We start from the raw sequence: 13,451 nt of genomic DNA, 5'->3' as shown, positions 1-13,451 counted from the left end.
CCCACTCAAAGCAAGGTGAACTACGTAAGCAGAGCTGCTCATGTTGCCCACTCCAGTTTTCAGCGTCTCCAAGCAGAGATGTCACAGCCCCTTTTGGAATCTTGTTCCCATGTTTAAACACTTTCACAGTGAAATTTTTTTCTCCTTGCATTCAGTTGCAATTTCTTGCATTGCAGCTTGTATCAGTCATCTCTCTTCAGGCACCGTGCACCTCTGAGAAGCGTCTGGCTCTGTTCTCCATACCCTCCCGTCAGCTGAAGAAAACATCTCTCCCTCGCCTTTCCTTCCTCGGGCCAGCAAACCCAGTTCTCAGGCTCCTTTTGTGCATCGTCAGATTAATGGCTGCTGCTCTGCATGCTGAATTTGGTCTGCATTACTGCTAAAGTGTGAGCTTTGGCCTCCACTTCCATTTAATTAATTACAAAATTGATTTTTTTTTTTAGCTCAGAAAAAAAATCCTGTGAACTAAAAGCCTTCGTGATTTTCAGCAAGTACTATTAAACAGAAATATCTACAAGTCAATTATTTTTCAAGAAAAAGAAACATGCTGGGTTCTTTGGGTTCTTTATAAAATGAAAGCACTGAGTGAGCTTTTCTCCTTTAAGAAAAATCACGTACTTCAGGTTTAAATGCATCATGTAGCTCACTTAAAAGCTGTTCCCTCTGTTTACTCATTGTCAAAGGGACTTGACCTTTCATAATCAGCTATGAAAATACAAAGTGGAAATGCAGCTTACAATAGCTGGAGAGCACTTGGTTTCTTTAAGAACCTGGCATTAGTTTATGATGATTTGATCTGGAGCTGAAAGGTTATCTAAGGTGGCCCAAGCTCAGAGAAACCAGCATCGCGAGGTGCTTGATGCTGTGTTGGCACCTAACCCAACAGAACCATCAGCTTTTACCAAGCTTTTCTAAGAATGTAAATTTCTATCCATATCCTCAGATATATACATCACAAGAATGTTACCGCTGCCATTTTTAGTCATACCCTGTAGAAGAGCACTATGTGGAGATGGAATATAAACTACCTTCCATGGTCCCTTGCTCAGGATTACAGGGAGCACATGAAAAGAACAAGCAGAGTTAACATTACCTACATCTTCAAAAAACCAACCCCACAAACTTTCACAAAATCCAAATTAAGTTAAATAATTACAAAGTTGAGTGTCAAAAAATTTTACTGCTCTGGAAGGCAGAGGACAACAGACAATGAGGTATTTGAAACAGGTCACGGCCTACAGGAAGCACCGGTGGGAGCTGACACAGGATCAGGGCATTCTCATCCTCCCTCCCACACAACTTTCACCACGTCTTGCAAAGTATCTTGAAAATCGTTTTGGAAAAGCGTGAACAGACAATATTACCAATTCCACTAAGCAACTAGGTCGCTAAACTAACTTCTATACTCTGTTAATTCTGGCAATGCAGACCAGAGCAGAGTTCTACCAATATTTTGTTCAAATATCTGAATATCTATGTCTTGACTACAGGAAAACACTGGTTTTCAGGCTAACAGCAGTCAACTGCATTCCTAATGAGAAGCGTACCCCCCCCCCCCAAAGGAATAGACATTTATAATCTGCCGACACAGAGAATCAAGATCATTTTCTAACTGCATTCTGTCCTACAGCTACAGCTTCCTGCAAGACAACTCACCACAGTAAACACAAACTGGTAACTGAAGCCTAGTGACAAATGTTAACAGTTTGTTGTAATCGATGCTGCTTTTACAGCATCTTTCTTTGCTTGAAGCACTGAGATGGAAATCAGAAGGTCCTGATTCCTTCCCCCAGGCCTCATCTCAGTTACTTGGATCAGGGCCCTGAGTGCACTCCAGTCACCCTAGGGGTTTCACTGCCAGAAGGGTTCCATAAGGAGAGAGAAGCATCTTGAAAAACCATCCTGCTCTGCTTCCCTCTTTGCTGTAAAAATCTTACGTTTGCAATACTTAATAATCCTCTTCTCTGCTGTCCTTACGTCACCTTCATAGCTAGTGACCTCCACACAAGGATCCTACAGGAGCTCTCCATGCAGATACCCCACAACCAGTTGCTTTACCTTCTCCATCTTCGCTTGTTTCACAGCCAACTGCACACACACCCGCCTCTACTGAGGACCACAAACCACAACAGCTATTTCGTACCCGTAACAGCTGCTCAAATTGAAACCGATTCTCTTTAAGCTTGCAAGGTAAGCTTTCAGTTCACTGCAGTCACTAAAGCCAAGCGGCTGAGCTGACCATTATGTGCTCTGTACTCTAGGACGATCGACGCAGCAGCATGAGTTGGGCCTCCTGGAAAGCCTGGTGTGGGTGGAATGACCAAGGGCTCACTACCCCAGTAGCCAAACATTCTTCCTGAGCCAGCGCTGTCAGCACAAGCCGGTAACACACAGTAATGGCTGCATGCCACTTGCCTTCGCCGTGGACTGGGCTCTTCTGATGCTTGGTGTTTTCCAGCAATGGGTCCAAAGTCATCTTCCGCAGACCTGATTTCTACACATTGGTCTTGGACAACTGCCAGCAGTCTATAATTGTGACAAAGGGCAGAGTCTCACTGTACCCAAACCAGAAAAGGAGAGCCGATCTAGTGACAGTGATCAGGGTCAGCCAACAGTCCAGTGGTTGAGGAACATGTCTGCAGTGAAGAGGCAGGTCAAGCCAGGTGGTCAACACATCAGGACCCCGAAAGGCACACCGCCCAAGATATGGCTGCAGCCTGGATAAGGCAGCGACCAAAGCCAAGGGCCTGAGCCTGAAAACAGCCCCTGAGTGACGGGGGGGAACCCCAACAAGACTTCTCACGGCTCTCTCCATGACAGCCTGACTCAAGAGCTGATTTTGAGCACCAGCTGGGGTATTCAGGGCCCTGACACCTCCTATCCTACAAATCCCCATTGTTCCTCCAGAGACAGCAACAGTAGACAATAAGATGTTGACACCCTTATTTCCTATTCACAAGGCTCTAAACATCACTTTTTAAAAACACCTGCATCTATTTTCCCAACTGTGGTGCTTTGGCAAAGCTACAAGTAACCCAGACAATAAAGCTGTCTGCAGTTCAGAAGGGGGAGGAAGAAGAGGAGCAAGCTTCCATCTCTTGCCAGACCAGACTTCTTTTTAATTCTGCAAACTTTACATATTCCATGTGATCCAGGTATAGAAAGTGTATTAGAATTAATTTTAAAAGCAAGATTGCAATTTTTATTTTCAAGTAATTCCTGATAGTCTGCTCTACAAAAATCCCCCCTCCTTTTTCCCCACTCACCCCAAATAAGATTAAGGCCAAATAGAGTATTTTACCCTCCAATATAAGGGTAAAATAAGATACACAATCTCAAACTTTTACTTTAAACACCATATGAAATTTGTCCTAAAGCAGATTTACTTTTTAGTGGAGAAGATACTAACAGCCTTTTTTTTTTTTTTTTTAAAGTTAAAATTCTAGCACTTACAGCTACAAAGAGAAGCACTTCTACTAGAAAATTCAACCCATGCTTCAACAGATGATGTAAAAGGACAACTGTAAAAGCTGCATGGATTAGAACAAACAGTAAACCTTTGTCATTAGGCTTCAGAGTTATCAGCTCACTTTAGCTCCTATTCATTTTAAATATATAGTTCTGTAAGGATTCATTTTGGGGGCAAATCAGTACTGGTTAAATTAGAGCAGCTAGTGAGATGAGTTGCATACAAAAGAATGAACTAGTATGGATGGATAGAAGAAATGCATTCTCTTCCCCGCTCCCCCTCACCTCTGAAGAGACTCCTCTGGGCTATAATACCAGACACCCATGTAATTTCCTACCATCTGAAAAATGCAAAGTAATCCCCCAGATGTTCCTTAATTGCTTACAAGAAAGTTGACTCTCTTCATTAATAAAAAAAAAAAACAAAACAAGAAACAAGAAAACAAGAAACGTAACAACACAACCCTTAACCTCAACCTTATTAGCATATTATCCTGTGCACCAAAAATTTAGTGTTTACAACAGTAAATTTCAGAAGTTTCTTAAAATGCACTTCCACAATTGCTTGCACAATTACGTACTTGATTTGAGCAACAACAGGGATAATAGAATCACTGACGTGAACCCTTTTATCATATTAAGACAAAGGGTTATTGCGGTTCATCGTTATAACACTTCATAGTTCTGCCTCCAACCTTTGTTTTTCCTAAAATTCACTTGCGCCTTTAAAAGATGGGACTTCTACCCTTCCAAAATGAAGCACAAATCAGGAAATTAAGGTGATTTGCACAGACAGAAGAGTGAAGGCCTGTCTACAGTTCAGGCAGCCGCATTTATATTCCCTTGACAACAAGCAAAGCCCTTATTCTAACTCAAGGGAATTTTACCACATTTCCCCCCCCCACTCACAGACCAAAATTAGAGTCTTCTAGAATACATCTAGTCTCACTTCAGACAAAGAAGGGTAAGGCTCTTGTAGAGATAAAAGAAATCACGATCTCTTAATATATGAAGACAACTGCTACTGCTTAAAGGAACAGGCTTCTGTGCGTTTCGTTTATTAAAAAAAAAAAACACAACACTTTCAAAGCAAAATATTTTTAGCAAATGGAACATTCATTAAAAAAAATCTTTTCAGTACTAACAACTAGCCTATGCCAGGGAAAGCCGAGAAGGAAAAGGTAATCAAGAACAGTATCAGCTGTGTTTCTTGCATATAAGTGCCATTGTTCAAGCTGTGCTGATCCCATCTAATAAATGCTCTGCTTTCCTAAAAAGTTCTAAAACAAAGCCAGCTTGAGGAGGACGTTAAAAAAAATAAATGCTTTGATTGGTTACGAAGCTTGTTTATGGGCATGTAAAAACACAAAGAAACACACGGCAATGCAAAATTCCACTAACTGCAAGAACACAGAACAAGACACACACCTCGATATTATCTAAAAAAAAAAAATGCCAGGAGAAAATGCATTTTCCTAAGGGACTACGTAATGTGTAGGTTTGCAGTGCAGCAATTCTGTAGATCCAGGAGAACACGTTTCTGTGCAGAAAGCTAACAGCGAAGGCTGCGCAAGCCACCAGGCACATAAGAGCTCGCTTGTTAGCGCTGAACCGCATCTCCTCGGCAATGCTTCCTGGCTGCACCAAGGCTGTTCTCCCCCTGAGTGTCACCGCTGCCCCTCCCCAGCCACCAGGCCCGGGGGTCCTTTCCCCGGCGGAGCTGGGGGCGCACACCCAGCTCGGCCCCCCCCGCCCCTCGCGGCACCTTCTTGACTTCGCATCCCTCGGCATCAACCGAAGGGGGTTGAAAAGGGCGAAGACCCGGCGGTAGCAAAACCCTCGCTGCTCACCTCTGATGTGCAGCAGGGCCAGGGGCTGGAAGGGCCCGTTGGGACCGGCCGCGTCCACCACCACCATCCTGCCGCCGGCCCGGTTACATGTCAACATCGGGGCTGCGCCGGGGGAGGCAGCCCGCTGCTTACGGCGAGAAACCGGCCTCCATTTTAGGTCTTTTTTTTTTTTTATTAAAAAAAAAAAAGCAGAAACTGAGGCGCTGTGCAGCTGGAGGGAACTGGCTGCCGGGTGATGTCAGCGGGCGGCAGCGGCCCCATTGGCTGAGGGCCGCAACTTAAAATGACACCGGGCGAGACGCGAATGGGAGGCGGCCGCGGCGGCAGCGCCGGGCCCGCGCCTCAGGCACCGGGCCTGGGGGGCCCCTCGGAGCCCGGCTGGGCCACCGCGCTCCGCTGTTCCTTCCCCCCTGCTAACAGGGGCTAAACGCCTGTTAAGACAGCGTATTGGGTATTTTGCCCCTCCCCCCCCCCCCTTTTAGGGGAAAAAGTTGAGAGTTTCTGCCAAGAATTGCCACACTGGAGGTCAGCTCCACAGTGGAAAAATACTGCGTCGAGAGCAGTGTCTCCAACGGCTTTGGCTTCCACAAGCCGTCTTAGAAGGTGGTTCCCACTAAGATAAATACCTTTCACTCGTTATTAGTTGTGCTTTTTTAATATCAGGCTCTACAAGCTTTCCCATCAAGTGCTTCACAAATGGTTGCTAGCCTGGGTCTGTTACAGACCAATGTCACCAAATTGTTCAGCTCCTGAATGCAGTCGCTCATTGCATGCTCATTTCAGTGTCTCTTTCATTCCAGAGACTGACCTATCTAAAATCAAACCTAACATTGTCAAACTTCAATATTGCAAAACCCACGCAAGTTCAATAATAAGTAACTCAAAAAATATTTAAAACTATCACATCACTAAGAACCAGAACATAGTCACACAAAAACAATTTCGCTGCATAATCCTGGAAACATAAGAAAGTAGTACAAAATTTTTAAACCTTTTCCTTGAATTGAGGTATTAGCAACAAAACACTGTAAGCGACATTTTCTTTATCGCCAGGGATTTGAACACGTATTTTCACAAAGTGTTATTTGAAGGACCGTTTTGTCTCCTAGATACTGCACCTCTGGGAGTGATGCTCAGAGACGTAAGCAATATTGTATTTGTACCACCTCCAGATTGGTGCTTCTCCACAAATACTATTTGCACCAGTACACCACCTTTCAGTATTTAAATTACCTGATCTACAACATTTTCCTATCTGATATCTGCTCAAAAGAGAAGTACATCCAAAAGAAGAGACTTTTCAGTTACATAATTTGCTTACGAAAATTTGGAACAAAAATGTTCAGGCATATGCTTACCTGGCTGCAAAAATTGTATTGCCCTACAATAATACACTGTCAAAGGTAAGTTAGAGCTGTACTGAGCATTATTAAATTAGATGAAGGGAAAATACTAATTGGGATATATAAGAGGAATATTACCCATTTGATACATGAAGAAATCAATTGGATTTACTGACTGATGACTGGGCCTGATTTAAAGTGGTAACTTGTGGATCTATCAGTTTAAGAACAATGAAAACCTGGTCTTCTTTAGACTCTCTCATCAATCTAGAAACCAACTCAATTAAAATATGATCCAAGTGCTCTTTTTTTTTTTTTTTTTGGGGGGGGGGTTGAGGGGGTGGAGTTTGTGATGAACAGGTCTAGACAGAGTATCCAAGTGTTTTAAAAAGTAATTACGGAGATGAAGAGAATTAGTTTTTCTACAGTCACTGTAGTAAGTGATCTTCCTTGATGTTAAGTTAGACATTAAATGAAAGCCTCTCACAATAAGCATAGTGAAACAAAATAAGACTGCAAACTTTCTCTCCAATTTAAAAATGGACAAACATAATGAGTGATATAAATGCACTTGATCCTGCTTTTGAGTGCAGCAAAGTGGAATACATGAACTTCTGGTATGTTCTTAAACCTTTCTCTAATGCTGCAGAGATTCAGAACACTTGTCCTTCTAGTCTAGGCAAAACCAAGGGAGGTGTATTCTCAAGAGTCAGTTTTTGTATTTCTATATCCCTTTGGTATACCCTAGATATGAAGCTTTCATATTATAAAACAAAGGCTACCAGAGAGATACGTTGTTAACAAAACTGAATTTAAAATAAAACCAAGACTGATCTCAAAGTGTTCTGCAAGATCTTGATGGATGAAAGAAGGAAAAAAAGAGCTCAATATTTTCACACACAGAATTTTATGAGCAAATTGTGTTTCTCTTTCACATCTAAAGTACAATTAGGCTGTTCTACAATGATAAGCCTCAGTATGATGAAGCAAAAAATTGTGTTTAAAATTCCAGTTTATCTGGTAACCACATCTTTAAAAGAGAGCTGCTGTTCTCCTCCTCTCTACTCACATCCTTGCTTTAATGGTAGCTGCTGCTTCTGTTTGTTTGAAACTCCCTGCAAATACAAAAGTGGATACATAGACTGCTGGTACAATGGTACACAATTTATCTACTGTACTGGAACACAACAGAGCAAAAAGGGAATGTTACCTTAGTTACCGTGCCATTTCCTACTTTATCCATAAGCATGGCTTGAATAGTTGGAGGTTCATTTGCAAAAATTTCTGTAACGGTTTAGTAAGTCAACCCCCCTACATTGTTCTAAAGAGAGTAAGTGATAAATGTGCAGTGCTAGCAGTAGTACTGGCAGAGCACTAGATCACGTTCAAGTAAGTTTTCTCTTGTGAAATACCCATATCCTGTTCACATTTCTTCCTGTTTGCAGGACTCTTCCATCTAAGGCCAGTACTTAATTATCATGAAATTTGCTCGAACAGCCACAATGCAGTATATCCCTGGTGTGCTTCTTGCAGGGCACTAGGGGAGCTGGAGAACTTCAATCTTTGCAAAACCTTTTGCTCGTTATCAAGATCTGACATCTTCTCACCAGTTACACAGACTAAGAGGTACGTTCTGCTCAGGAGGTTTGTATAGCTGCTCTTTGCTTCAGCCTTACAACATTTGATTTGCCACCAAAAGAAAGTATCTATTTAATTTGAATTAATTTGAGCAACTTCATTGGTAAAAAAAAGAATTGCAAAGAAAACTGAATTAGGAATTGATTTTCTAATGGGAAGGGAAAGAAGGTTAGGACAACTGGAACAGCGTTAATGATTATCAATGGGAGGAAGAGATGATTTGAACAAATTTATGAATACACTTTCATTGCAAAAGAATCAAAAAACATTAATACTAAAAATGGCAGCTGAAGTTAACAAATTAATGAAAAATATATTGACAGCATAGCAAAACTGTAGCTGTTACACATTTCCTCTGAACCTGCTTCTCACTCCAAACCTCCTGACAATAGGAATGAAAAAAATCCTATCAAGTCCTCAGAATTTTAATTGTTACATTTAGGATCCAGCAGGACAGCTGGTGAATTCTCTTTATACTGAGAGACTATGTGGCATTTCCTTCAAAACAAGCAGTCCATTTAGATTGTGATGTAAAAATAAACAGACAAAACAAAACACCAGAAAAAAACAAATTCACCTGTGCAAAGCTCGCCCTTCTGTTCTGAACTAGTTACTGTTCTAACTACTAGTGACAGAACTAACAACACAGAAGACAGAAATTCATCTAATTTTAGTTATTTCCATTAAAACACCTTAAACAAAGCTGTTTACCACTCAGAATAAGTGAGTAGTTTGAGCTTTTGGAGTGAGGAGGGGGAAATGTTATTTAGTCTGGACTCCAATGGAACTAAAGGCATAATTCCATGAATATTGAAGTTGCAATTCCTCAGCAACCTAAGACAGCCTAGTTGCAGACTGCTTCAATCCTCTTTCTGCATTCCCATCTGCTTCAGACCCACAGCTGCAAAGGCTGAGTCCATTAACCCAACAGAAAGCCACTTACTTTACAGTCAGGTTGCTTTTCTGTTAGGTTAGACTTCCACAGGAGTCTAAACTGAACTAAGTCTTCCTGAGCTGCCGCTGCAATCCCGCCTCTCCTGAGCCACGTGCGCCTAACCGTCTGCAGCCCTGTACCTTTGAGCTCATGCAGCTGCATGGCTGAACCAGATTAGGAAGCAGAGCAGAGTTGAAATGAGAAGGAAACAGGTTGGGATGAGCCAGGTCAGTACCATTATCTGGCTCACCAGACAGCCATGCAGAATAGAGATGGGAATAAACACATCCAGGTTTTACTGGTAGGACCAACTTAATTCAACCCCCACCCTTCCCAGCAATTTTCTTCCCTTTAAGCAAAAAAAAAAAAAAAATTAAAAAATTACCAGTCTCACAAATTACAAAGATACAGAAAAGAGTCTCATCACTACCATGAACAATGAGTTCAGAATGTTACTCAAGGACAATAACACTGTTTTAGGAGAGGTAAACACATTAGGTACTACACAGTCTGGAAGAGAAGCCACAGCAATAGGAAGGATGCTGGACTCATACAAGGCTCTGACTTGATTCCAAAGGACAGACAAGAGGAAATGTTCTTCTCATGGGAACAGGGGCAGTAAAAACCATCTTAACACCCAGCTATCCAAAAAAAAAAAGCAAATAATTAAAAAAACACTTGGATAAATTAAACAAGTGTGAATTATCATTTGGCTTCCTTAAAGAGCTCCTAAGACTGAAGCATGGAGAAATACAGTACTCTACCTCCAATGTTGAAAACCTAAAAATGTTTGCTTACTAGAGTACAGGAAGAAATTGATTAAAAGTGAAATTGGCAAACATCTGCCCATGGCTGAATTTGTCTCTGTCTGGATCTCCTTGTATTTGCATGGTCACTGTAGCGCACACAGACTCAGTGCCAAGTTTTACTTCAGCCAATACCGTACGCTCAAAAGATTTTTTAAGAGGGGAAAAAAACATACTAGATATCTGAGTTCAGAAAGCTGTACAACACAAAAATTCATTAGTTACCTTAAAAGAACTGTGTTTTAAAAATAGAATCTAGTGCAAAAACATACTTCCCAGGGTAGATAACAGACTCTTTTCAAGTACTGATACTGTTTTAACTGAGCCTTGTATAAAACCTAACATACCAAACTCACTCCTGTATGTGGTCTTATTACGTAGATCACCAGTCATTCTCAAGAAGTGAACGATGCTTAAAAAATTACATTTAAGAGTAAAACCTTGAAAGCATGCTAGTTATGCAGCAGATACATTTAAATGTATAAATATTGAACACAATGTTTGATTAGTAGAGGTCTTAAGAAATTAGCAGTTTAGTGCAGTGAAAAAAATGTTTAGGTATCATTACAATGAAAACCTGTGCAACAACACGAAATGCTCTTTTTTGTAAATACAGGCATAATAAAAGACATTTTAAGAGATCTGAACTCTGAACATACAGCTTAAAATCTAGGATTTAAAATATGGTATTGTCTTATTTTCCATTTTTATGGATGCTATCCAGGCTTCAGTGGAAACAAGTTTGGTAGGAAAAGCTGCCAGTGACAGATGTAGAGCATTCTTCTAACACTTTCAGCTGCTGACTAATGAGTAGGTGTTTGATAGGGCAGTTAAAATGAAAAATGGCTCATTAATCCAAGCCTGTGATTTCATGTAAAGCTAGCTAACAAAAAAAAAAAACTCAAGCAAAGTATTTCTCTCTCTTTATAACCCCTTTTTTGGGTATGTTTATTCACTCACAAGGTATCATATTTATTTATATTTAAAATGTTACAAAATAATTAATACTGGATAATTGCTAAATACTTTAAGATTAATGCTTTCATAATCATTAAATATTAAAATATTTACCAATTTGATAGCGTACTTTCCTGTATGAACACTAAACAACTGCCAGCTTTTGCTGCACAAAGTTTCTGTGTTTACCACTCACATTTGTTTCATAATTCTTCCAGACATACAAAGTTACTAAATGAAGGTGGCAAAGAAAGCCTCCACAGTTCTTTCACATGATACAATACACACATTCACTGACAACTAAACACACTGATGTAGGACCTTCTGCAGAACTTTCCTTTACAGGCTTTTTGTTTCAGGAAATTCAATAGAAAATTAGGCTGCCAAAAATACTATAATAGCATGAACATAGCCAGGACCAGAAGAATAGCACTTAGCATACCGAGTTAGCCCAATGTAGTTCATGTACAACAGAGAAAAGCATCATCTGTTTCACAGAACTGTATTCATCGATGTTTTGCATGAGAATGAATTTGTTTGGCCTCACTGTTTTGCCTTTTACATGCATTATGTCTCAGGGCAAATCACCTTTTATAGTGGCATTATCTTGTTAAATCTACCACCTCACTTTGCATAACATACTTTTAGCTAAACAGCGATGCTACCACCTTGCAGCTGGACAAAATTCTTTATTAACTATGAATACACACAAGAAGTGCAATTAAACCGGAATGGCTGAAATACTGCACCTTCATTCTAGTTTACAACTGGGAGGAGGTTTCTGTGACAGCAACAGCATTAAACATTGAGACTTCCAGTCTCAACAGCTTCTAAGAAAAACGCTCCTCAAAACCTTAAAAAGGTCCTTTATCTCTATGGTTCCCATAAACTCAGGTAAATTATGGATACCCAACCTCTTTTGCATCAGGGAAATAGATGGCAGTTTTAAACAAGAAATTAACAAACTGAGTTTGAACTTATCCAGATGAGAGTTTGGGGAAGTTACCAACATATGTGGTTGAATTTCCCTGTAGCACAGAGGTCAATACTTCATTTGCTTTTTAATTTACCTTGATCTCAGTTTTGCTTAGCTATCTGTTCTCCATGTTGACAGAAACATGCAGTGGTCTTCCATTTCTGACCTCTTCAGAAACCCACACTTCTTCCTTCCTCATGGGTACAACGGTTTGATCAATGAATATTAGGCCCAATTTTTATTTTTTTAAATATTTAAAGTCTTAGAATCTTAAAATGGAATCACTTCTTCTGCAATCTTGATTCATCAGATTTTAATATTGTATAGAGAATGAAAACAGAGCTCTCCCCTAGACATCCACTTATAACTTAAAAGCATTAGGAAAGCTTTAATAACACTTGTCTCTCTATCAGAGTTCTGTATCACAGGCAGACAAGTTGAGACACCATCCTCAAGTTCCCTCCTTGCACAAAACAGGCTCAGAATTTGGCATACCTCTAAAAGTCTCTGGTTGGAGAAAGAAAAAAAAAGAGAAACCACACACTCTATGTGAAATGTGCTCAGAAAAAACAGCACCCTTATGACCTGTCATGGTCGTTACTTCCCCCCTCTTTTTTTTTTTTAAAAAAAAAAAAAAAGAAAAGTTTTGACTTATAGCCTGATTTCACCAAACCACTAAATCAGAAAGACATCTTCACCAAAATGTCAAAAACAGCATTAATCAACACACACAGCATGACATTCAACAACAGAATACTAAAAATCTATTAATCATATCATGTAGTTATGCTACACCAAAGCAGCACAATGTTGCATATTCTACACTGCTCAGCACTCAAGAGTTAGTCTAAACATCCACATCTGTCAACACGGCTCATTTCTTCCTACCTTGATATATATAAATACACACACACACCTTTATAAGAAAATTGTATCCCCGTTTTCCAAGATCAGAAATCCAACCCCAAGAGGAAAGCAGTAATTCTGCAAATAAATTAGGATTTGCATTTGAAAATAAAAGCTGAATTGCGACTGCCATCTATTAGATCACGTAAAACAATGTTCACCTTCACGTAAAAAAAGAAAACAACCCCAAACCCACAAACAAAACTATGACACTGGTGTCATGGGAGTCCTCTATGAGGCTATAAAGCAGATTTCCATCCAGCTTTTTAAAAAAACACAGACATGCTATAAAAATAGCATATTTTTGAATTATTTCCAAATTTACATATGCACGACTAACACATGCTCATTGGGAAATTTTTCAACACTTTGGAATATCCAGGAGCATATATATATTTTTTTAATTTTAGAACTGAGAGAACATAATATTTTAATGAATACTCCTTGCAGGTTAAAGCTAGATTTGTGACACAACTGTATTTGACAGTGTATAAAGTGTTTTATCCCAATCAGGGCATCTTGAATATTGTATTCAAGAATTCTCTTGCAACATTCTTTTGACTATTGTAGGAT

General features: G+C 40.0%; 1 protein-coding gene across 5 annotated transcripts in view; it reads right to left on the bottom strand.

The window, feature by feature from the left end:
- The window catches only part of PPP2R5C (protein phosphatase 2 regulatory subunit B'gamma), a 79,854-nt gene that overhangs the window by 43,738 nt on the left and 22,665 nt on the right, over positions 1-13,451 (bottom strand). The window contains exon 1 of one of the 5 annotated variants that reach the window (XM_035551239.2): positions 5,319-5,736. The exons of 3 other annotated variants lie outside the window; for them this stretch is intronic. In XM_035551239.2, the coding sequence (XP_035407132.1) occupies positions 5,319-5,415 (97 nt within the window). In that variant the 5' untranslated portion in view covers positions 5,416-5,736. Of the gene's footprint in view, positions 1-5,318; positions 5,737-13,451 lie in introns of those variants that run through there. One more of the 5 variants, XM_035551240.2, reaches the window with a different exon arrangement.

This window comes from Cygnus atratus, chromosome 5 (assembly GCF_013377495.2).
Source record: "Cygnus atratus isolate AKBS03 ecotype Queensland, Australia chromosome 5, CAtr_DNAZoo_HiC_assembly, whole genome shotgun sequence".
NCBI classification, from domain to species: Eukaryota; Metazoa; Chordata; class Aves; order Anseriformes; family Anatidae; genus Cygnus; species Cygnus atratus.
This window is presented reverse-complemented; position numbering and strand designations above follow the sequence as displayed.